The sequence below is a fragment of the Mycteria americana genome, chromosome 3 (assembly GCF_035582795.1).
Source record: "Mycteria americana isolate JAX WOST 10 ecotype Jacksonville Zoo and Gardens chromosome 3, USCA_MyAme_1.0, whole genome shotgun sequence".
NCBI lineage: Eukaryota > Metazoa > Chordata > Aves > Ciconiiformes > Ciconiidae > Mycteria > Mycteria americana.
In genome coordinates this window covers 50799800-50825569 of record NC_134367.1, presented here as the reverse complement: position 1 = coordinate 50825569, position 25770 = coordinate 50799800, and the positions used below count along the sequence as shown (strand labels likewise).

The following is a 25770-nucleotide window of genomic DNA, read 5'->3' as shown; positions in this document are numbered from 1 at the left end:
CATTGGCCGCGGGTGCCGCCGGGGCGAGGGAGGAGGGCAGGCCAGTCGGGCCTCCGCGGCTGAGCGCGGAGGCGAGCGAGAAGCGCCGCGTCCCAGCCCGATCCCGCGGGGCGCCGGCTGCGCGGCCCGGCCCGGCCCGGCTCGGCTCCCCGGTCATGCTGTCGCGGGGGGTGGCGAGCGGGCGGGCGCTGCGCGGGGCGGCGCGGGCGGGCGTGCGGCCGCCGGTCCGCGGCCTCCGCGGCTCTCCGCGGGCGCGGTCCGCCATGCCCTCCTGGGTCATAGACCGGTACGGACGCAACGATGTGCTGCGCTTCACCAGGAACATGGTGTTCCCCACCATACACTTCCCGAACGAGGTCATCATTAAGGTTCACGCTGCAAGCCTGAACCCCATCGACCTTAGCATGAGAAGTAAGTGCCGGGCCCGAGCGGCCGGGGCCAGGCTGGCGTGACGGCAGCGGGTGTGCTTGGATCGCAGCTTCCACATGGCCCCCGGCGTCCAAAATCGTACAGACGTTGTCACCGGCCTGCCCCGGTGGGCACCTGTCTCGGCAGCGTCAAGAGGGCTGCCTCAAAGCATGTCTTGCCCTGAGCCCTGTGGGGAAAAAGCGCCTCTTGGAAACTTATTTCTGTCAAGTTCTTAGGGAAGAACAGTGCAAAAAGCCATTGCCTTTCTGAAGACAAGAGTGTGGGTGTTGCGGGGGTAAGCTTTTAACCTGAGCGACTAATTGCTGTCCTCCGCAGGCTTGCAGCTCGCAAGTCAACTTCCTTTTGTTAGTAGCATAACCATGCTTAGCATAACCAGGTTTATCTCCTGGCCTTCTCCCCATCCCCACCATCTGGGTGCTGGTACTCCCTTGACCAAGAGAGTAGCCCTTCCAAGGAGCACCATTCCCCTGAGAGCTGCTGGATTGTCCCATCTCTTTGAGGTGAATGGAGCTGAAGGTCAACGTTACCACAAAGTCGGGACGTGTGACCTAATCCAAACCATGCTGTTCATAGTCATGCCCTTCCTGAATTGACATCTGGATACCTGCTGTCATCTTGCCTAGGAAATCTATATCTTTTACTGACCAACTCTTTGCGTTTGACACATTGAATCAGATTTTTTCCTCACTTTCAAGGTTTGAAACACAAGAAAGAAGTTGTGGTAGTAGAAGACCTTGTATTTCATGTTGAGAAGTGATCTTGCATATCAGATCAGATTCAGTAGCACATGCAGAGATATCTGCAGGAAGCCTGCCGGCAGAGCTGTAATTTGTGTTTTGGGTCACTAATAAATGAATTTTTAAAAATCTTTTTATATAGTTGTAGGTTTGATTATAGGACATTTGCTATCTGAGGATTCCTGTTGAATGACCCACTTGAACTCTGGGCTGCCACTAGTATTTTCAGTCAGTGTAAAAGTATTTGGAAGAAACCGCATTTTCATCCTGCTTTCGAGGTGCCTGCTTTTGTGTCTGTTTCTTTTCTTTTCAGTATTAAAACACTTTCTAGCATAATAGGGCACCTAGGCAGACTTGTCCAGACACTTGAAAGGGCATACATGCCTGAATGCAGACTTTTTTTAGGCTGAGCAGTTATTAGATGGGTAATTCTGAGAGTTCACAGCATTTAGCTATTGCGTACTGAGTAGAAGTTCAGGTTACTCATCTTAGGACATATGCCTTAATATTTTTTACAGTGATGTTCATGTTGTTTTTTACAATACTTTATTTGAAAAGGCAAATGGAAAGCATGGAGTTCTTTTGGATTTGTAGCTATGCGATGCTGTTGGAAAATGGAGCATTTCCAGGATTTCCAGTGGACGACTTAGAATTTCTGACAGTGCTATCACATACTAAATATTTTTATAATGGAGAGCCATGTCATGGACAAATAAGCGAGAATGGGATTTGCTCTTTATTTGTAAGATCTGTAAAAGTGTAAAATATTGCAGATTTTTTGCATGCTTAAGTTATAACAGAAATGAGGCACATTAGGTACAGACAGTGCTTTCTAATTGGAATTGTCCAGTTAATAAATGAAAACTCAGCATGGTATGTCATGGTTAATTTCATGTTTTGCAGGTGGTTATGGTGCAACTGCATTAAATATGAAGCGGGATCCCTTGAAACTCAAAAGCGCGGGCGATGAATTTCCACTAACACTTGGTCGAGATGTCTCTGGTGTTGTTATGGAATGCGGACTGAGTGTGTCTTATTTCAAACCTGGAGATGAGGTGATACCACCAATCTCTTTTTCTAAAATGTATAGTTAAAATATACTATGAGATGTTCAGCTTTCATTTTCCTCTTAAGAAAATTATTTTTTTTTATGTTGTTGCACTCTGAATGAGGACTATCTGGCAGTAAATTCCTAGAATGCTTTCTTCCCTACCTTTTTTCTTTGAAAAACATAGTATTTCCCAGACTTGCTTCTGCAAGTTAATTTCCCTTCTGTTTTTTCATTTTTGGTCCATTTCAGTGGTAGCAAGAGAGGAATTTATTTATTTATAAGTGCACACTCAAGATGCTGCTTCATTTTTGACTGAAGATAGAATTTTAACAGGAAGGGATCAGTTGTTTTTTTTTTCTTGAGTAACTTAGTTAGGATAGGAACTCTTGCATAACCCAGGAACCACTTTGTGAGTCCCCACATAAATGCTGATATTGTTTGCTTTCACCTTCACCAGTTGCTTTCACGTTTCACCAGTTTTAGTATAGCAAATTCTATTTTAGTATAGCAAATTCACTTTTAGTATAGCAAATTCCTCCCCACTCCATCCCCTCCAGTCTGGGCTTTCTTGGCATGGAAGTAGTTTGGGGTTTTTGAAAAATTATGTCTTATACACAGTATGGTACAATTTATTTACATAGCTCTGCAGTCCTTCATTTAGTCAGTCTTGTGATGTTTTTTGTGTAAAGAGTAAGCTAAAACTGGTTTCTGATAAGCAATAGTGAAGACATTCTGCAAATTGGAAAAAAGACTTCTTTAATGAAGAAAACTTTTCTGTGTAGGTACCATCATGTACAAAGTCACAAAAATTGATAGTTGTTTTCTGTTTGGTTTTAGGTGTGGGCAGCAATTCCTCCGTGGAAACAGGGCACTCTGTCAGAGTTTGTGGTAGCTAGTGGAAATGAGGTAAACCTTCAAAAATGTGGCTGACAAAACCCCAAAATTGTGAAGACTGGCATTTTTTTTTCTTCAGTGTCTAAGTAACTGTGTATTTCTTGGTGCTTGGATTGATTTAGACTCCAGCTAGTTATGAAGATAGTTGAAAATGTAGAATACACAATCTGCAATGCAGTAAAGCTTGTTTAAATATTTCAGCGTCACGTAGGATCTGCTGTGTGCCTTAGATATGATTGATTTTATTTCAGGTGTCTTTTAAGCCAAAGCGTCTCCGTCACACAGAAGCTGCCTCCTTACCATATGTAGGTCTCACAGCGTGGTCTGCAGTTAACCAAGTTGGAGGACTAAACCAAAGTAATTGTAGCGGGAAAAGGTAAGTAAATAGTTCTGGTGCTAAAACTTAGTGTTTCGTTTTTGTATTGATTAGCTGCTTCTAAGACATGTCCAACAGTGATGAAGACTGTTATATCATAACGTTCACAGACACCAGCTGGCCTGAAGATGCTAGGTTCAATCTACACAACTGCTGAGAGAGAGGCTTCTTTAGAGGGAGACTCGGACAAGGACCCTAACTGAAGTGTACCTAGTCACTTGCTGCTCGCTTCCTCTATATAGTGACTATATAGAGGTAGTCCAATGTATATCCAATATATAGGACTATGTAGAGAATTTAAGGATGGTATGTCTGGGAATTTATAGGGACTTTGCCTTTCTTCCTTCTAGGACAGGTATCCAGATTTAATATCCTCTCTGAGTTATTTTGGCAAGTCACAAAAAGCCCTCTCAGCCACAGAGGTGTGGTTCACTCAGTACCTGCCTGCGTGGGCCATTTGGAACAGACTGGTTTTCCAGATTTTTAGAAAAAAATGGATCTCATTTGACGTGTAGGCCAGAACTTTGATAGGTCAGGAACGCAGAAGAGAAGAGGAAAATGTGCAAGACGAGCAGCCAAATCAAACAGAAAAATTGGCTTTGTTTATCAGCCTGTTAATCTGACAATGGCAGATGGAGGACAGAAAGAGGAAAAATGCATTGAAAGATTGGAGCAGATACCATTTTTCTCCTGACGATTGAAATTTGCAGTTATTTTGGCCTTTGAATGTTTGTGTAAGTAGATAGCAAAATGTTCAGAATGGAAAGAAGGGCAAAAGTAAAAATACCAGAATTGAAAAATAATCATTAAAATTACTACACTGCACCAAAAATTTAGGTCATAAAGTGATAATTCGGCAATAGGAGCCTAGATGCCTGACCTCCTCTTATCTTGGGTGTTACTGTTGTAATGCAACACATTGCAGAGGACACTAGATTTATTGAAATTCTTCACGCACATCTTTAGAAGATAATAGATTGAGTGGTTGTTCATATGTCATGGTAAATTTCATCATGACAATATCAAGTAGTTGTTTGTTCTAAAGATAAACAATGTTTTGAGAAAATGACATTGCAAAATTTAAAGCAATTTCAAAGACATGTCATTGAAATTAACTTCCAGCTAGTGATAAAATTCTAGATACATTGCCTTCCCTTTTATTTTTCAGTATTTAGAATTTTTTTATTATCTTAACTTTCACACGTAAATAGAATTAACCTAAAGATATATTGATAGACTAACCTTCTTTAAAGTATCCTTCCAATCTTCAGGTAAGTGTTTAGATTGTTAAAGGTGAAATTCAAACTGCATTTATATCGTGTCTTTACATTTAACATTTACTTTTATGTTCCCAATAAATATTTAATTACTCTGTCAGCAAAAAACATTTTAATGTACTTATAAAATTATGATGTTTCCCATCTAGAAGTTTTGAATTGTAAAAACAGTAGAGAATGACTTACGTGATGGTAGCTTTTTTCTCCTGAAAAATTTATTGTAGGAAAATACATAAAATGCATTGAAGAGGCTGTGCAAAAGTATATTCCATGAACTTTAGATTACTCCCTCAAGGCAATAATTTCAAAAGACAAGAATTTACATGTTTCTTAATTTCTTGAAATAATTTAATATGTTTGGTAAGAAGTTACCTACATAAGTGATTTTATGTTGGCCTTTTTGTCTCCTGTAGGTGTATGTAAATAGCTATGTAGAAGGGTGTATATACACACAAGAGTGTGTCTTACTTTGAAAGAGCAGCTGTATCCCTTGATGAAAGCTACTTCACTGATACTTTATTGCAGTGTTAAGACATCTTAGAAACAGCAAGATTTTTCTATTGGTGTGTATTGTTTTCTTTGCCTCTTTAAGGTGGAAGGGTGGGCTAACGAGAAATACTCGCTAACAGTCCAACGTCTGACTGTATGTTGATCTGACAGGAACATCTGCTGCATCTGCACACAACTTGTCACAAATTTTGTTTTTACCAGTTGCCTGAAGTGTGCTCACATTGTTCGTGATGTCTCCTGCTTCATGTTTCTGCATAACTTTTATCCTATACCACTGTAATTTACGTCAATATTCATGCACAAGCTAAAAGTGAATGTTCTTGTTATCCAAAATGTTCAGAATTATTCTGTTGTTTTGAAGTTCTCTGTGGATAATACCTGGAGAGCTTCTCATATGTGCCAGTGTCCTGTTTCAGTAGAAAGGGGGTATGCTTGTTCAACAATAGCTGTTAAATATCTTGCTTGCTGTATTCACAGAAGACATGATAAAAACAAACCTGACAATTTGAGAAGTTCTTGAAAACATTTATGTTAAGTAAAGGTCTTTTATATAAATACAGAGTCCATATTTTATATGTTTAAGTATGCTGGGCAGAGATGCTAGATTCTGTTACTGTAAGCTATTAAACGTACAGTCCTGATTTATATTGTTACAATGAAAATTTGAATGATATAATACCCCAAGAAAATATTTTTTTCAAAGTCTGTGTGTTATTTTATCTATTGAGAAGTACAAAGTGAGTGTAGGTTGTAAAACTTCTTGATAGGGTAAATGCTTCTTGATAAAGGAATAAATCTCTTAGGGATGTTTTGTTGGCATAATTAAATGGAATTTAATTTTAAATAAATATATCAATTTTATATATATACAATAAATATAACATTTTTTATTTGGTATATAGCTGAGCCACTGAAAATTGTTAGTTGTTTATAATCTGGAGAAAATGTTAGTCCTTGATCTGTACCACCCACTCCCCACCCCCTGAGTCTTTTGTGGTGGGGACACACAGATGAAACAGGTCCTGGCTCTCTGATGCTAGTTTATGACCACACCATAGTTCCAAGCAGGTCCCAGGGGGAAGAGCTAAACTCTCAAATGCCATGGTATGCTCATCTGAAGAGATCTGCTGACTCTGATCATTTGAACTGTTAGAGCCTCATAGGGGGCTTGGTGTATGCTGGCTTGAATTATGTGCCTCTGTCAGAAGGGAGCAAAGCCTGGGGTATGAACATTTGTTTTGTTCTTTTGAGAGAATTGGTTCTCTTGGATCTCTGTTCAGGTCAAATAATTTGTTAGTTTAGTCCCTTGTGCACATGTTTATATGTTAGTTTACTCCTGAGCTTACCTTTGCAGTGAAACAGGTAGTTTCTCTGATATGTTTTCTCCTGGCTGTGTTTTCCCGAGGCAATGCAAACAAAACTGTACCTGCTTTGGCACTTTCCACCTTCTGTGGTCCCTCAGTACCATCCTAACAAGTCCTGCACCTTCAAACGCTTCCCCGCTTCCTTGTGTTGTGCCAAACAATGTGTCTTGCTGTCCTCAGTGCTGTAAAAATGCTGATCTGTTGAGCTGTGGCACATAGTTTGTCTCTAAAGCAAAGAGCTTTCTTAAAGTCACAATGTATGGAGAGAGTTTTAATAATTAAGTTTGTGAGAAAATAGCCCACATAACATAGGAACAAACCAAATCTGGAAAGTATTTCTACCTGAAGTATCTCAAGGGCTTTTACTGAAGAGGAAAGTAAAAAAAAGTCCTAGCCAAGCAGCTCCACAAAACTGATAATGTAGGTAAATCCGTGAGCAAAATGTACATTTTAAAACTACAGCTTTCTCCAAAATTTGTAGTGGAAGAAATACCCTTTAAGCAAGGAGTAAAATTGGAAAGGCAGTTTGACAAGGTTTTTGTGAAAGGATTTAATTGTGACTGTCCTTTGTAAGGATAAAGATGGGCTTAACCCAGTATCTTGAGTGTAGCATCCCTGAGCCTTTTCAAGTATAATAAAATCTAAATATGAAGGTTGCTTCAGGCATCTGTCGTTGGAAGCATGGTTCTGAGGATAAGTACTTTTTGGCAGATTTAAAAGCTGCAGGCATTGTGGTTTCAAATTCTTAATCTGAATTTTGCAGCTTGGATCAGTGAAATAGGAGGGAACAGAAGCTGATAAGTTACAAAAGAGGAAGAATTTTTAAATGGATACTGTGACCAAAGCCAAATCTCTTAGGTTACTTCAAAGAATTTTTGTAAACTGAGATTCCAGATTGTATAGTACAATTTTGCACTGCAAAAAGCAATTTCCTTCAACATCCAGCACAGTGAGATTTAAAACAGGAACATCAACAGCTTCTGAAGATACTGAAATTTTTCTGGCAAACAGAAGTTCTGAGAAACATGATGTTCCCCAGTCCTATGCCAAGACTTCATCTTGGATCTTCCTTTTGTCCTAGAATTAGCAAATGGGTCCAAAGTCCAAGCACTGTTTGTAGCTTCAGCAGCAAGGCTTTCTTACTAATTACCTTTCTGAAGTTTAGTTATTTAATAAAATATCCGGATGAAATTTTTGAGCAGTGATTAGGCTGCTAGCAGTAAGGTTCTCACACCACTAAACTTGCATTCATTTTTATCAAATTTAGGGTAGTGTGTTCAGTTAAAATGAAATCTCACTTGCTAGTAATTTGGTAATATCCTCTTCCATTTTCTTGCTTGTGTGCCAGTTTCCACAACCTGGCATTTACAGGCTCTTGTTGAGATGTACTGAACTAGAAAAATTCTACTGCCATTTTTCTAAAGGAAAAGGCACATACCTTAATTTAATAGAACTTGTTTATGGTGAGGCGACTTCATTGTATTTTTGTCTTTGTTTTAGATAAATATTATTCAATATGGGAAAATTATGTTCCATATATTCTGAAGTTCCCAGTCTCCCTAAATAATGTGATACTAAACCACTTTTTCTCTTAGATAACACCAATTTGTGTAAAATGTTGGTGAATCAGATTTTTTCTTTAGGAGTTATGACAGTGGAGTCTGGGAGACAGAAAGACTCGTAACTGATTTTGTCCCAAACTAAGCAATTGTGTTTGGGAAAATGAGGACAGGGACAGGGCTTTTGCATGATAAATGTTACTGCCTGACAGCTCCACTGCCTGGTTTTAGTGGAAAGCACATGTGAGGGAGTCTCTTTGGCTGTGCTGAGATAATGCTCTTGGCACAGGAAACATGATGAGCAATGTTAAGTCACATTACTGGCTATCTGAAGAGTTAACCACTAAGTAACATGGAATGACAAATACAATCTTTTGCTTAAAATAATTTGGTGTCACAGATGTATAAGAAGCATTAGAATACGTAGTTACTATAGAGTTTATTTAAACAACTATTTAATATATTTTAATTTTCTCTTACAGAGTATTAATATTAGGAGCTTCAGGAGGAGTTGGTACATTTGCTGTACAGGTAATATAAACCAGCATGCCCAGGACGCATCTTCAAACTATTCAATATGAAAAAAAAAATTAACGGAAGGGAATTGAGGGAAGGAACAGTGGAATAGCAAGCTACTGATCGATCTGTCTGATGAATCTGATTGATATTTCCAAAAGTGAAATATTTTCAGATTTATTGCTTTCCATTTGTTACATTGTATTAGTTTAAAGTAGTAAGCAGGGACTTTCAAAGAAAGGAGTTGTGAGTGTAGGTAGTGAAAGATTGTGTTTCACAGTTGGCGTGCAGGAAATCTCTAACTGGTGTAACTTGAAATATGTAGCCTGTTTTCATTATCTTTCAGTCAGCTCTGCTCCATAAATATGAAAAGAACTTGGTGTATGAGTAGAAAAACTGATGGAGAATGTATCATCTACCATAACCGTTGTAGGTGGTCAAACGATACGAGAGGCACCAGGCTTTTACGTGCAGTGTATGTAAAGCACAGTGGCTTAGATTGGCTTTCCCTCACTGTCTTTGCCCTGCTGCCCTTTTGTCTGTCTTCATTCCAGTAGCTCTAAACTTTGGAGAGTCAACATGCTCTTTTATTGATGCATTAGTTGTGGAACATCCTCTTTTCATGCTCTCATTTAATTTGGGGATTTTGATTCTAATCGGTGTCATCTCATGCTGAAACATCTTTCTCTTGAGAATATGAAAAAAATACAGAAGTTGGGTGATTGCATCACTGCGTTCCATGTTACTAGACCATAAACACAGTGGTTTTAAAGAGGCTTACAGGAGAATTTTTAGTGGTATGCTATTTGCTTGATCCATGATAAAGCAGGTGGCTAAATTAGATCAGTACGAAAGGCTGACCAACCACTGACTAGTTGCAATTTCTACCTGATTAATCCTGAGTAAACTACATTAATTAATCCAGAATAAATGTAAAAAAGATTACTGTGAATGAAAAATTAGATTACAAAAGAGATAAATAACTAGCAAAAATCCTTTACTTTGCTCTAGCTTTTGGAGTAGAAGCTAACCTGACATCCTCCCTGTGATAAATCAGAGATGACTTCCTTCTTTTTCTCATTATTAATATTTAAGCTATTTACAGTGAGATAGATATATGAAATACTTAATAAGCAGGTAGGAATATGAAATGTTTTCATTTTCAATATTTAAAAATATTTAATGGTTGATCTGGTGATAGTTTTGTAGATTGGTAACTTGGACAATACCTCTTGGTACACATTTAGCTGACGAATTCAGATGGCAAACTGAGTATTTTATTTGAAGCCTTATTTATCCTGAGACCTGATATCTGTAAGTGGCATTAAAAAACCACCCTCCTTCCTCCACACCAACTCCCCCTTCCCCCACACCTGCTTAAATATTGATAAGTTCTAACCATTGTTTATCTGTGGGATGTGTGACAAGTTACCCTGTGTTGGAACACAGTCTCCCCACTCCCTACTAAAGGTGCTCATTTGTTATATAAATATAATGAGACTTTGGCTTTTTAAGTTGTTCTCAATGTTTCACTAAATTTTAAACTTTGGACTTCTATTTTTTTTTTATACTTGTTTTTAGCTAGTGAAGGCCTGGGGTGCTCACGTGACAGCAGTTTGTTCTCATGATGCCAGCACACTGATGAAAAAGCTTGGAGCGGATGATGTGATTGATTACAAATCTGGAAATCTGGAAGAGCAACTTAAAACTTTACCCTTGTACGTGTTTGTGTTGCTTAATACTGAGATGAAGGAGTTGGGGGTCAGACCTTCTGCCTTTTGATTGCTTGACTCCAATCTATCAGAACTCCCTTTTTTTTGGTTGTTTTTTTTTTTTCCCCCCATTTCTAAAGCGTTACTTTGTAAAGCAAATTCATCCCGGCCTTTTTTGAATGCAGTTTGCCAAGTGAGTATCCCAAGCACAGATTTCATTGTAAGACTAAGCCAGTTAATTGGGCTTGTGGAGGCAAGCTCACTTTCACATGCTTCTCTTCAATGACTGTGATTTGAACAGTTTTGTCAGCTTCCATCCAAGGATCTTGGAGCATTTACAAAGCATGAATAAATTAAAATAAGTCTCAGAAATCCTGTGTGAGGTTAGTAAATAGTAAAATTGATCTTGTAGAGGGGGGAACTGTGTCATGAAGCAGTTAAGTGACTTGCCTGAAGGTCTTTAGTCACTGCAACTCAACTGGGAGTAAATTTCTCTTCTGTAACATTGGGTATGGCTGCCTCTGATAAACAATCACAGTTATTTTGTCACAGCAGTTATGTTTAAATTAGCTTAGGGGTTTTCTCTAGAACTGAAGTCTTTTTTGCTTTTGTAATCTTTCCATCTGTTTAAACTTAAGTCTACTGTGACTTGTATTTGAATATGGTATTTACACTGCTCTTTTTAGCTAGATTGAGTTAACTTTCTGGGAGGGGAAATAGAAGCTGTTCAATCTATGAAAGAATCTTACTGATAAGTGTGCTAAGAAGGCACGTGCCCTTTAACTGTGGTGCGATTGTCAGCAGGCCTGAGGTCATCTGCGAGGGTACTGGCACTGTCTGTAGGTGGAGGATGTGCAGCAACTAACTTAGCAGTTTGCAAGCAGTGCTAAATTTGCCTTTGTGCAATTCAACATCTTAAATGCTAGACACCCATTCTAGCAGGTGACCCTTTTTAGGAGCTATCAACAGCACTGTCTTAGGGTGCAGTTTTATGATATAGCTAAGCCGATCAGTCAGGTATAGTGAGGGGGATGGCCCTGCTTCCCTCCCCTTTTCAGTGGTACTGACTCTTCAGACTCCATGGTGAGCTAGTTTTTCCTGGAGCATTAGTTTTCATGATTTTAATTTCTCTTGTTGGCAACTAACTGTTAGGTTGACTGAACTGTAACATGAAATCATATGCTTGGAAGACAGGCAGGAAAACTGTCTTTCCAGAGATAAGAACATTTCTATTTAATTTGCATAAAGTATTTTCCCTCTTATTTGTAGGTTATTTAGATTCAGTGTATGTGTGTATACATGTCTACATGTGTGTATACATGATTGCAATCTGGAGATTGCTGGAAATTTACAAATGCGAATGAGCTGTGCATCTAACAGAATAGGTGCGTAGCTCCCTGTTGCCCTATTCAGCCTTTACAGACTCACATGCTGGGATAATGAGAAGGAACGCTGAAACTGTGGCATGTTGCCAGAGGCTGCACATACCCATTCCACAGCGGGAAGGTTTTAGACCCTTTCCATTGTTAGGTTCTACGTTGAGTAGGGAGATATGAAGAAAAGAACTGTCAGTAAAGGTAAAATGGTCCCAAAACAAATAAGGAGGTCAAAAAAGACTTGGAAGTGAAGCTGAGAGTTGGGTCACAGGAAAGATGTGAGGAGATAAGGGTTAGAGTAATTTGTTTATGTAACTTTGGCCACGGGAACCAACTTTCACCTGAGTACAGCATGTACAGGAGATGTTCCTAGTCAGGGCGTGAGTCCCGACTAGTTTTTACATGCGCATAGCATATTGTTCAATGCTAGGACCAGACCTCAAGACTGTTCCAGTGTAGTCTCAGTGGGCGGGCTGAAGAGATAGAGTTCTAGAAGGGTTTAAGCGAATAGAAAATGTAGTTGTGCATCTAAGAGTCTGCTTTTTGGACTTTAAGAGCAGTTTAAGTTATCTAAATAGCCTGTGTCTGCTGTGCAGTGAATGGGCAATAACCTGTAAATTTAACTCCCATTGTACAGTAAAGCTGGGATTTAGCTGAAGTCTTGGGACTTTCTTGCTACTGTCTTGGCAGGCAGTTATTTTAATGCATTGCGGTGATATGTAGAAATGTAAACTAGCCAATTTCTCATACGAATTAGCTTAATTATGATGAAATTATTTTCCCCATATGATGATTTTAAACATGTTCTTTACATGTCTGCAGATTTGATTTCATCCTAGATAATGTTGGTGGATCCACTGAGAAGTGGGCTCTAGATCTCCTGAAGAAATGGTCAGGAGCAACATACGTTACCTTAGTGACACCTTTCTTGATCAATATGGACAAACTTGGAGTGGCTGATGGCATGTTACAAACAGGAGTCACTGTTGGTTCCAAAACTGTAAAGGTATTTGACAAAATCCTATATAGTTTAATATTATGTGGTACTCTAGTGGCTTCCTTTGTGGCTTGGATGCTAGTCATGTGGCTCATCTGTATTATTTTCCTCATATATCATTAAGTATACTTCAGATGCGTTTTTATTCTTCTTTCTTGCACTGAAAAAAAAATGTGTTGGGGTGGTGCTGATTGGTGTATGTGGTAGTTTGGAGTGCTTTGAAGTTTTGATTCCTTATTGTGCTTTTCATTGTGGGCTTTTCTGTATGGCCTCCCTAGTGAGTCCTGCTGACAGCTAGTGTTTCATAGTAAACAGAGCAAATCCCTGCCTCATTGAAGTGAGGGTAATTTTGCTACTTGCTTTAGGCTGGTCAGGCTTTCTTTCAAAATGTTGTTCCATGACTGATTCTCTTCATCCTATTCCAGCACCAGAGAGTAATAAAAGTGGTTGAGGGTGGCTAGAAAGTCTTTCACTCTTTCATGTTCATGTGTCTGGATGGTGATACTGATTTTTCTAGTTTTTGTAAGTGGGTCTTAAAATGTTCAGCCAGTGGCCAGATCAGTGAGGCTTTTTAGAACTTCTCTTTTTCTTCTCTCAACATGTGTACTTTCTCTCCAAATGAATGCTTTTCAGGCAGTTGCCATGGTATTCCTGTGGTGGCATGGTTGAATGAGATTCTAAGTCTTGCACCGATACTTTCAAAGGAAAGCTCAAAAACAAAATTAAAAGGCTGGGAAGAAATAATGTAATATTATTTCTCAGTGTGCATGTTTCCATGATGAGGAGCATTGTATGCCATGTATTAAAAATCATCTGGCCCTCTTATTCCTATTATGACTTACTCAGAGGAGGTGCTCTTGACTTGTGCTTGTGAGATCTTCCCAAAATGCTTTTTACGTGAGCTGCCATCTGTCATTGGACAGTGAGGACTTTGGCAGATGTGACGGTGGAAAATTTAATCACTGACACTAAGGTGGAAGGTTCTAAATGTCACATTGCTAGGTTTTATTTCACCCCCTTTGTGAATGCCTATAAACATATAGCACCATTTCTCTGTTATGTAACAAATAATGCTGTTCTAGCTGCAGAGACAAGGTGGTTGTTTTTCTCAACTAGCTGACTTGTGCAATTGGACACAAAATTCACCCTGATCCTATTGTGGTAATGCAACATCCCTGTCTGTACATTTAATCCACATGCTTAGGTGACATTTTTTTCAGACACTAGCATATAATTTCCATGTCTTTTCCATAAGTTACTTCTCTAGTGCTGCTGTCATTAATTTTAGTTCCCATTTCAGTTTCCTCTCATGATTTTTAAATATATTTGTGATCTTTCTTGCAGCATCTCTTTAAAGGAGTCCATTATCGGTGGGCATTTTTTATGCCAAGTGGCCCAAGTTTGGATGAAATAGCAGAACTAGTTGATTCTGGAAAGGTATGTCAGTAACAGTTATTTGGCTATTTGTTGTGAAAGAGGTGCTGCTTTGACTCAAAACTGGTGTAGTTCACAATTAGAGAATAAAATGAGAGAGTCACAGTGAGGAAAACTAGTTAAGAATTGACTTGCTCCAGTTCCTAACTTCTACGTTTTGCATGTGTCATGGTTTATCCCCAGCCGGCAACTAAGCCCCACACAGCTGCTCGCTCACTCCCCCCTGCAGTGGGATGGGGGAGAGAATCAGATGGGTAAAAGTGAGAAAACTCGTGCGTTGAGACAAAGACAGTTTAATAGGTAAAGCAAAAGCCATGCACCCAAGCAAAGCAAAACAAGGAATCCATTCACTCCTTCCCATCGGCAGGCAGGTGTTCAGCCATCTCCAGGAAAGCAGGGCTCCAGCACATGTAATGGTTACTTGGGAAGTCAAATGCTATCACTCCGAACGTCCGCTCCTTCATCCTCTTCCCCCAGCTTTATATGCTGAGCATGATGCCATATGGTATGGGATATCCCTTTGGTCAGCTGGGGTCAGCTGTCCCAGCTGTGTCCCCTCCCAACTCCTTGTGCACCCCCAGCCTACTCGCTGGTGGGGTGGGGTGAGAAGCAGCAAAGGCCTTGACCCTGTGTAAGCACTGCTCAGCAGTCACAAAAACGTCCCTGTGTTATCAACACTGTTTCCAGCACAAATCCAAAACACAGCCCCATACTAGCTACTGTGAAGAAAATTAACTCTATCCCAGCCAAAACCAGCACAGCATGGAATTTAGGAGTTTGTAATCCTTAAGGCTGTGCTGCCTTCTCCCTCTCCACCCTACCTGTTTTTAAAAGCTTACTAAGTTATGAGGAAAGAATGTCCAGCAATTGTTTATTTTTGCCAGTGAGAATAATTTAGCATGAACTCTGGTGTTGAAAATTATATAAGAGGCCTCATTTGGTTCATTTGGTCAGAGTGAACATGACTGTGTGTATCTGCATATGCAAAATTGCCTAGCCTGGACGATCAGGAGTCCTGCCCATAATGTGCACAGAACTAGAATATTCAGGTTATTGCAGGTCATAGATGATCTGCATTGGCAGGGCCGTGACAAGAATCTTGTGTTTCATTACTTCAGTGCTTCAGAGTATAATGTTTGTGCTAATTCAGCACAGTGACTTGGAATATTGTGAGTGTTCATAAGCTTTCGGGGAATCTCTTAGTGGACTTGGGGGAAAGGCATGAAGTGGCAGATAGATTACTGCTTTTCTGATCTTTTTAGGTTTATGAGCTTGTTACAAAATGTGTGTGTGAGTGAGCAGTTGATTGCCTGTTTATTGGACTGTGTGGTGCTGTAGGTCCTGGCAGTGTCCTCTTTTGGATAATTTCATGTTGCCAAAATTCCCAGGGTAGAGAATAGGGACAACTGCTGTTAATCTTTCTATGGGGTACCTAAGCAGAAGAGGAAGCAGAGTCTGCCACGACTGCTGGCAATTCCAGTATGTGAACTGTCAGGCCATCTTGTGCTCAGAATTTGTGCATATTAGTAAAATTTAGGTCTCTCAAAGTTTGAGTGTTGATCTCCTTTGTCGCTATGCATTATGTTCCAGAGTTTGGAGAAGAGTAAAGAAATTGCTGTCATGCTTAAGGCCTGATTGCTTCTATTTGCCACCTCAGTGCTGCTGATAAGGATAAAAATCTTCCTCAATTCAGCCACTCCTATTCCTCTGTCGTGACCAGTGTGCTGCTGACACAGCCAGTGGAAAGTCTGCGTTTCCTAAAAAGTTACCTACTCATAAACAGAGGCTGCAGCAGCAAATAAGCTGTTGTGTTCCTGGCTACAGCTTTGCACCACTCTGCTTTGGATTATGTCCAGTGCTGTAGGCATTATCCCATGGTCAAGAAAGAAACTCTAGAAGATGCTCCTCATCCTGTGATTGCATCCAATCACACTACTAAATTATAATTGTCTAAGAAACAGAAATGCCCTTGTCTTTGTTCTTACCATTTGTCCTGATTCTTAGCCAGTCACAACTTGTTTTGTGCTCTGCTCCTACCTTGTATGCAAAACAAATGCAGAATATGCCCATGAAGGCCTCTTGGGAAACACCTGTTTATGCAATAGAGATAGGGCTTAATTAGTGTTCTCTGCCTAATAATCTGGACAGGTGAATTGCAATGCCATTTAAAATGTACGTCATACATATATGAATGTCCCGATGTACTTTCTGTTGTAAGATGATCATGAGGACAAAGATGTTTGCTTGGTCTTTTATTCTCTGTGCAAAAACAGGTCATAATGTCAGACTGTTTATCTGCATAGTCATTATTCTAGCAGCATTTTACTCTATTTTGTAAAATGTTGTAGACACCTGTCGTATCATCAGTATTTTATAAGACCCAGATGTGTTCCATTTAGACAGATGTTAATAAGACTATGACCTTCATTGCCTAGACACAAGAGTTATCTTAAATGGACAGATCATCCATTCAGAAGAGTAGATGTTTGGAAAAAAGGCAGGAGAGAATTACTGGAGGAAGTGTACCATGATTTCCCATAACTAAGTGAAAAGAAATGTTTATATTTGAATAGGAGAGCATAAATGAGAATTAAAAAAAAAAACAACCCACAAAGCACTAAAAGTGTAGCAAGAAGGCTTGGGGAAGCCAGCAAAGTGAGTTCATGTCGTTGAACTTCTTAGTTTTGAGTGAATACAGTTTTGAGTAATGCAGATTTAATTATTTTGAAATTTCAGTGAATCGTCTTTTCTGTTACAGACATCTTAATTTTGAGATTGTATGAAGTGTGAATAGGAGAGCAATTGGAGAGCTCCTGAAAATGAGAGGCTTTTTTCAGGAAAGTATAAATCATGAGGGGGGATTTAAATGAAGGAAATTAAAAAGAGCTGATGGTTTAAAGAGATGATGTTACAGTAAGTGAAGCTTTGAAGAGCATACCCCTGCAGCAGTTACAGATCATATTGATTTGTCACTGTTTTTTCTTTCAGTCCTTTTGCACCAACACAGATTTTTAGTTCTGATGAGTCCATCATCTTCCTTTGTGAAAGCAAAAGGAATCTCAGTCCTTCAGTAGATGAAGAATAAGCAAAAAGGGCATTTTGTTTAAAGATACTTGGTTTTCACATGGATTATCTTTGCAGCAAGGAATAGAGATTTGCAAAATGCCAGCTATGAGGAGGAGTTCTTTCAACAGACTTTTTAATGGGAAGGAGAAGGAGAGGAATTGATGAGCTGGTAGTGCAAGGAAGGAGAATAATTTTCCTTTTGTAATTTACCTGCACGTCAGGTAAACATTGTAAAACCATTTTCAGTTTATGAGCTGTTTTCTCTGCCTTGCAGCTGGACATCTTGCAAAGAGGCTATTGTGAGACTGAGGGCCTGGGAGGCTGCTGCAACAGTAGTAGGCACGGACAAAATCAAGTATTTCCTTGTCACATTTTAGAGATATTGTCTACTTTCTAAACTGCTGGGAAGTCCCTGTTGTGGGTTGAACTCCGCCAGTTAATTACGAGCCAGTATGGACTGGCTTAACGTGGGCTCCACCAAATCAGTTGATGAAGCTGGTGTGTCGTCTCTCACTTGGCAGAATGTTCCTGGTGAATTACAAGGTTCTCATCTAAAGGCAACTGAAATTAACAGAGCCTTTAGTTCAGGACACAGATTTGCTGGCACACCGTTTGCTGAAGCATTGTCACTGGTCTTTGCTGCCAGCATTGTCACTGAAAGGCTTGTTAGGAATTAGTTTGATGTATTTGTGGTCAGTGTTGTGGATTTAACATTGACAGTCTTGGGTTTTGCTGCTTGCTTAACTTTTTCCTCCTTTCTAACGATGTACCATTTAGTCCTTGGTGAAAATATACCAAACTCATATAACTACGTAAGTTTGTAGAAAGCCTCTAACTTATAATGGAGCACTTACTTTGCCTTTTATAAAGCCTGATGGAGAAAGGCAGGCGTAAAAGACCCCTTAGTGTCATAAGGGGTAGCACTAAGTATGTTGTATGTTCCTGCTGGACCATGATAGGATGTGGGTTAACATGCAGCCCTACAGAAATTTGAAATTTTTGTTTTAATTCGGTGCCATTTAAATGCAGTGTAGGTGTGTGTGCGCAGTGTTTCTGGTGGCTTAATGCTCTTTCCTCCAGAGCAGATTTGCATCAGATGGGCTGATGGGTGAAAGTTGATTTTGCAGAAGGAAGGCTAAAGGACAAGTAGAGTCTCTGATCATGAAATGAATAGATAATTCTTTGTGTTGTTGGCTTTCTAGATAAATGTTACAGCACAGGCACACATAAGAAAAACAATTGCATGCTTATATTCATGTAATTTGTGTGAAGTGTTGATTATACATTTTGCTGAAGACACTAGATGCTTTGGACTTAGCTGTTGTGGTTTGGAGGGCAGGATGGTTTGGAGGGCAGGATGCTGACTGTTCTTTGGTCCTGCTGCTGTCTTGCTGTGCAATGCTGTACAAATCACATAACCTTTTGCTACCATAATTTCTCTATCTACTAATGAGAGCTAATGCCCTTTATCCACCTTTGGTGATTTGCTCTGAGATACCCTGTTAGAATGTGGAATTCAATTGTTTTCTATTATTGGTCTTTGCTATTCAGGAAGTAAATAACACAAATTGATATGGTGATCCACTTTGACATTACTGGGGTTTTGAGTTGTTTGGATGGCGATGATTTAGGGTGGCTTACATTCCTCCTGCTAGCATAGATTATCACAGCTTCTTGACTCTGTATCCTAACCCGTGTGTATTGATTTGCTTCCAATTCATATTGTTACAGTTCTGCAAGTAGCTTTTTCCCTGGACCTTGTTGCACAATTGTTGCAGATTTCTCTCATCTGTATGAGTATCAAATAGTTAATGTAACATACTGAGTCCTTGAACGGTCTCCAAATCTGGCATCTCTAGATGTGGCCTTATCTGCAGTAATTCCAGTCTTTGTCTTTATGGCTGTGCTAAGGTATCTTAAGGTACTCGAGGTGACTCACCCTTGGGTGGTGCCTGCTTTAGGCTCCCTATTTGAAAATGGACACTAAGGTAGCAATTCTGTACTTAAATGTCTAAACTGACTACAGATCAGTCCTTCTCCCCACTCTCTTTAGTCATTCACACTTGTTCCAACAACCATCTTTCTCCATGCTAAATTGCAAAGCTTGCACTTTTTTTTTCTTTTTTTTTTTTCTTTTTTTTAATTTTGTGTTTTCTTGTTGCAGTGCTTTTGCTTGCCAGGTTGGTTGGCTGGAGCCCAGAGATGTTGATCAAGGAGAGGTTGCCAAAAGCTCTGTTCAGTCCTTTCTCTTCCGAAAGGAACCTCTATCTGCATTTTGTCATGGCCACCAAAAAAACCACTGTGATTTTTATTAAAACACATCTGCTCCTCTTCCTCCAGGACATGGTAGCTTGCTTATGCTCTTTATGAAAGTGCTGTGTGATTACATCATAAAATGTCTGTGAAGAAGACTAATAGAAATTTTGCATACTGTGGAGAGATAGGGTTTGAATATGTAAGTTCACATAAACCACGATGAGGTCTGGAAAAATTTCGTCATATACCAGGTATTTAATCAAATGTTTTGCTTCAGCCTGATGTAATTGCATATTCTGTAGAAAGTCAGTCCTAGTGTTCTGAGCTCTAGTCCCCTAGTGTAGGAGGGAATTATGTCCAGCACAGTGGTGAAATGCAGGGTCAACAAGACAGCTCTTGTCTGTTGTGAGTTTAATTTGCTGAGACCTGGGGAGATGCAGGTCATGCAGGACTATTCTTCTAATATATGTATAATATATAATATGCTTTCATATATAAATATATATACTCATATATATATATGTATAACTGTACTAAAGTTTGATCTGCCTTAATTATATGGTAGCATTGCCCCAGATTGATTTAATTACCAGCACAAATAGCAGGACAACTACCATGAATGTGACTGCTAGGGGATTCCAGAAGAGAGAGTTGCTCTTTCCTGTAGTTAATAGTTTTTTAGCATGGTTCAGTAGGTAACTAAAGCCAGGATCTTCCTCACTTCTACTGATTTAAGCTTGGGCTAGGCTGGCACACACTACAATTCTGGGCTTGTTGCAGTTTCTTACTGCTCTTCATTGTGTTCTGTAGAAGCTGTTCTGCCAGGGCTAATTAACGAACTAGAGATTTTTTTAAGCTGCTTCTACACCGAACCATACCCTGATAGCCTGCTTAACTGGGAGTTATCTTCTAGCATTTTAATAATTGTAGATGATACTCATGAGTTACTGTGGGCTGCTGTTAGAGGCTTGATATGAAACAATGTACCTCGGCTTGAAAAACAAACAAACAAAACCTGGTAATACAGTTGTTTGTAAGATGACTGTAGGAGTAGACCCCAGGAGACATGCCTTCCATTCCCGTGTCTTAACCACTGCACCACCTTTATTCTTATGGGTGTATGAGACTGGATCATTGGATCATTTTTACTTCTGTTAGGCATTTGGGACAGAAATATCACGTACCAGATGTCCTTTAACGTGCTCTTGGATGAAAATGTGTATTCTCTGAAATACAAGTTAATCAAAAACATAGTACTGTATAGTTGCAAAGCTACCCATACAACATGTGACCAGAGCAGGCTGTTCCATAACATAAGAACTTTTAATCTTTGTCTTCAGTGAGTGTTGACCCTAGAACCTAATGATGGCAAGCAATATGAAGCTCAGCATACATTGTTGCACGCCATTTTAAGGGGAAGAAAGGATGAAGAAAGGGGTGGGATTAAGACCCAAAGAACATGGAACTTGAGTACAGCAGAGAAGGAGATGCTCAGCTAAAGGGAAGAAATGACAGAAACAGCAGTGCCCCAAACCAGCATTTTTTCCATGAGATGACAATATAAATGCTGAATGGATAACTAAATGTTTAGTAACAGGACAGGGACTGTTCTTTGTAATGATTTCTGTTCAAGTCTCTTGTTGATATTGAAGGGAGACTCACTGAAGGCCAAAGGAGAGTATCAAGCTGCATTTGTGCATTTGTGCTCATACACCACATTTGGCCATGGTGGTAATTTCTGGAGTAAGACAGCCTTTATCTTCTAACTCAGCCAGTCAAAATGGCAAGCAGTCCTCTTCCATTATGGCAAGCCCTCAAGAGGATGTTGAGGTCTGGTGGAGGACATCACAGCTCTCGTTCTGTGCACATGCAAGTATCTTTTCCAAAGCGCGTACACAAGCCATGAGCAGACTCATGGCTACTTACCAAGGCATAAGTAGGGTGTGTGCACTGGGAGGCAGCAGCAGGGAGGGAGGCACTCTGCAAAGCAAGGCTGCCCTGCAGTTTTGACACGGCCATGCTTTACAAACCTGGGGGAGAGCCAATGCACTGTCATTGCCCTTGGAGTGAGGGGACTTGTTTTCTTTTCTGCTTTGAACTAGGCTTGCTCTGAGGGCCTCTGAGGTTCAGTTCGTCTCTCTCCTGAGAATTTCAAGGCTCTAGCTCTCCCTCCAGAGGCAGGAAGCAGCTCCACACTCACTGGAGCCACTTGCTGCTAATATGAGGGTCAAAGCTGTCTTCGTTCCCTTCATGTTTTCTCGCTGGTCCCCTCCTGATCAATTCAGACTCTGTCCTTGCTACCACAGAAATGGGGACCTCCAAGGGTGGGCTTGAATTTGCCATTAGCAGGAGTGTGTTCCTGCTGACCAGTCAACTCCTGCCAGTGCTTGTTCACTGCCTGCTGCATTCAGAGCTGGCTTGGCTGTGATGCCACCTCTGTGCCCTATGTAGGATAGCCTTAATCAGCATCAGCAATTACTCTCTTTATTTTTCCAAACACGTGAGTTCATTTCAAGAGACCTGAGATTCATTTCTATAGTATGTCCTGCATCGGAGAGAATGAAGAGGAAGAAAATACCTTTCAGGCCCAATCTGTTTTCACATAAACATTTAAATGCGGGTATGTTAATCCTTTCTCTCCCAGACTTTAGTTTAATCCCTTTTTCCCTGATCAAATAGGTGTCCTCTGGCAAGGAAATGATGTGTGGCTGTAAATAGGCAGTGTTTTTATTATCCAGTTAATCTCCATTTATTATCACACATTCAACAAACAGCAGACGCTCCCCTACTTGTTTGCCTGCTCACAGGAAGAAATTTTATCTTAGTCAGTGGATTATGGTAAAGGCTGAGTGAATCACTGTGCTGCAACACGGTCAGCCCTTTCAGGGTTATTCAAACAATGGGACTGACCAGCCAGCCAGATAAAATGTTTAATGCTCCAGATTGTCAGGATCATCAATTTAGTATTCATGTCTCTCTATAGCACTGCCTAAAGCCAGCGTTTAAATGGAGCTGGAGGTTACATCAATGTAGCAGATGGGCTTTGAGTGTGTGGTGGCTGCAACAGACACGGTGTTTTGAACTGTGAGGCTGAATTCAGGGTTCCTCTGAATCCCTGTGTCACCACTTTTCAAATGTGATGCTTTGAACTTTACCTGATAGGCTGAGGACGTAACATACCTCGTTCTGTCAGGGTTATAAGCTGCAACCTACAATAAATGACTGCAGATAGCAGAACATTGAAGTGTCATGTTAATTTCTTCTCAGTTGCTGCACGTGTCTGGAATTAACTTTTGCCTTTCCCTGGAATCCCTTGTGCTTCACATCCCTTGTGCTGCTGTACTGCTTTCTTCCGCAAATACTCTTCACCTCCTCCCAGCCTCTTGCCCTGCTAGGGTCGTGTGTCCGTGCTCCAGCAGGCCGAGTTTCTGTATTCTTTTTTTTTCTTAACTAACTGAAGCACAGCTTTTATGTAACTGCCATTAACAATAAGTACTTGTACAAGTGCTGCACTTGTGCTTGGATCAACAAGGTTACTGCATTGTTTTTTTCCCAAGCTTCTGCTATGAAAGCAAGGGTTGGTCTTCCTCAAAACAGTCACTACTGATGAGCAGCGTGTTCCTCCTGCTGATAGTCACAGCAGCTGTGGTTTACTCGGATCGCACTTTACCTAAAGCCACTATCATCTCATTCAGTGTTTTTGCTGCCCTGGGTCTGTGGCCCTGAATTTGCTGATGCCTGAGACAACATTTCCATTCTGTGCTGGATGCTGACCAAACATGATTTTGTCTTGGATCATTCATGCCCTGCGTTTCTCCCCCAGTTGAGCAGCAGAAAGTGTTACATGGTATCTTTCTGGCTCCTCTGCTGGGTGTTAACTACTCACTTTGCTAGAGGTTTGTTTACAGAGATTGTCCTGGCAGAACAAGGAGAAGAAGTAACCTGGCATTGCAACCTGCAGCATGGCAAGTTTGAGGCACTTAGTGAATATATTTATTTGCACAGTTGCTCTCATAGTGATTTAGCTGCCAATTCTTTTTCTTTGGAGGGGATTCACTCATTCCTACTTTTCTGCCATGTAAAGTTTCACACTACTGCTAAGCTTGCCTTGACAAAAATAAAGTGGAAAATCTAGTGACAAGATTAGGAGATACTGCAGTGTAATAGATTATTGATGTCTTGGACTACTGTTATTATATAAGCAAAACCAGTAGTTATTTTCGTGCAAAGAATGGACTTCAAGGCAAGGCACTGTGTATGAATAAAGAGAAAATTGAGAGAGTTGAGGAAAGGACCTACGTGAGCACAGACGACTACCAGATTCCATTTGTTGTGCTGTTGGGAAGGGTGCTGGGTGGTCAGTGCTGCTGCTTGGAAAATGCGTGCATATGAAAACCTTTCCTTGGTAGCACTGCACGTTCACCTTCTAAGCGGCATGTCTGAATACATACCCCTTGCCTTCTGGTAAAAGTAAGCAAGCCTTTTGAAAGATGGCACTGTTCCGATGCTGGCAAATTCTTTGTCTCCTTATTGCTGTTGTATTCCTTTTCTATTTAGTGAGATGCATGTCCTACCAGGATAGGGCAGTTACCAGTTCTGGGGTATTCAACAAGAAGGTGTGCATGCTAGTAGCTGTGAGGAAAAAGCCTGAAGCTATTTTTTCACTGACACAAGTAACAAGGATCTTCTAGCACAGTAAATAAGGTGTTTGGATCTTTGTTACTTCAAATCTTCATCCCTGCAAGAGCTAGCTGCAGACTCACCCTGTTAAACGTTTTCCTCTGATAAGCGGATTAGGATCAGTTCATCAATGCAAGAACATGCGTTGGGCTGGTGTTAGGGGAGCCAAGGTAAGAGACCAACCTCAGGGTAGGTAGGACCTTTGGGAGGATGTGTGGGAGGTACTTTTGTACACAGATCTTATTTTGGCCTTTGGAAGTCTGACTCAGAACCTGATGATAGAAAAAGTCTCTTCCCTCGGACCAGCAGTGACAAGTATTTTTCAGAAGCAGCTGGGATTTCTTGTGCCTCTGTCAGTACACTATGATGTCTAAAGAAAATGCTTGTAGGGTTTTCGGGCTCCTTAGTTAATAATGGGGACAGTGAATAGGGTAGTTTCACCTTCATTATTAGAAGTGAGTCTAAAACAATCCAGAAGGCTACTCTACAATATTAATGCCAAAATAGCAGTTGATGCAAGCTGGGCTTAATGATGTATGTGGCTGAGTTTTCAAGTGTATCTAACTGATTCAGCAACAAATGTTTGTGGACTTTTTTTTGTACTTCATTTGTGGCCAAGTCTTTTAAGGGTACTGAGGCATGTACTGATGCAGGGAGGCACTAGATTCATAGGTATCATTAAAACACCTGACTCTGAAAATTCTTCGGTTTAAGAAGAAAACCAGTAGAGAATGAGGAAAAAAAAAATGTTCTTCCTTTTCCTCAGTGTATCATTGTGGACAACAAGAAGTTCAACCCCACAGTGTCAGCTTTTAAAGGGGCTTAGAAGTTAGAGCCTTGCATGGTGACTTTATTGTCAAGAGTCCCAGGTGAGGCCTCCGAACTGTGCTAGTAGGGATGTTTCAAAACTTTGGCAAAGAGCAGCAGAAAGCCTTCTGCATGCAGAGGTGTCCCTGAAAAAAGTTACTAGCTAGTGACTACATCATTTGGCAACTTCTGCCCTAGATACTATAAAGAAACCTCCCCTCTTTCTTCGTACAGTTTTGAAGGGTGAAGGTGATGCATTATTTTACTCCTAATATAGTGACACTTTTTCTTTATTCTGTAGATTCAACCAGTTATTGATCAAGTCTTCTCTTTCTCTGAAGTTCCAAAGGCCTTTCTGAAATTGGAAGGAGGACATGCACGTGGAAAAACAGTGATCGATGTAATTAGTAAAAAATAAAGTATCTCGAATCATTGTCTGCCCGCAGTCAGTCCTTTACTGGTAAAGTACACTTGAACATGGATTGGAATGTAGCAACTGTTTCTTCTTTAAAAGCTCACACAGGATGCATAATTAAAAAAAAAAAAGTCTTGTTTTAGAAAAGCCTCTTTGATTCTTTCATACTCTGCCTGTTAATAACTGTTAATACACAGACAAGAAATACTAATGTCCCTTAGGTGTTTCTATATGAAAACCATGTTAAGAATGTAGTTGTGACTTTTGCAGAACACCCCTCACTCTTAGGATAAGAGGAACAGCTGGCACCATTT

General features: G+C 40.3%; 1 protein-coding gene across 4 annotated transcripts; it reads left to right on the top strand.

The window, feature by feature from the left end:
• Positions 1 to 30: 30 nt before the first annotated feature.
• Positions 31 to 25475, top strand: RTN4IP1 (reticulon 4 interacting protein 1). 4 transcript variants are annotated; one of them, XM_075498477.1, is made up of 9 exons: positions 31 to 411; positions 2070 to 2221; positions 3055 to 3123; positions 3363 to 3487; positions 8680 to 8728; positions 10295 to 10431; positions 12624 to 12807; positions 14143 to 14235; positions 25343 to 25475. In XM_075498477.1, the coding sequence occupies exons 1-9, from the start codon at positions 156 to 158 to the stop codon at positions 25457 to 25459; spliced, it is 1182 nt and encodes a 393-aa protein (XP_075354592.1). In that variant the 5' UTR covers positions 31 to 155; the 3' UTR covers positions 25460 to 25475. The 4 variants fall into 4 exon arrangements, with proteins under 4 accessions (XP_075354592.1, XP_075354594.1, XP_075354595.1 ...); XM_075498479.1 differs by lacking the exon at positions 25343 to 25475 and adding an exon at positions 19463 to 20018; XM_075498481.1 differs by lacking the exon at positions 31 to 411 and adding an exon at positions 451 to 1444.
• Positions 25476 to 25770: the final 295 nt, after the last annotated feature.

Excerpts from the sequence above, each read along its gene's own strand:
- RTN4IP1 (XM_075498477.1), top strand. The coding sequence starts at position 156 with ATGCTGTCGCGGGGGGTGGCGAGCGGGCGGGCGCTGCGCGGGGCGGCG. Across the intron at positions 2,222-3,054 it reads ATTTCAAACCTGGAGATGAG|GTGTGGGCAGCAATTCCTCC; the intron begins GTGATACCACCA and ends GTTTGGTTTTAG. Across the intron at positions 8,729-10,294 it reads TTGGTACATTTGCTGTACAG|CTAGTGAAGGCCTGGGGTGC; the intron begins GTAATATAAACC and ends ACTTGTTTTTAG.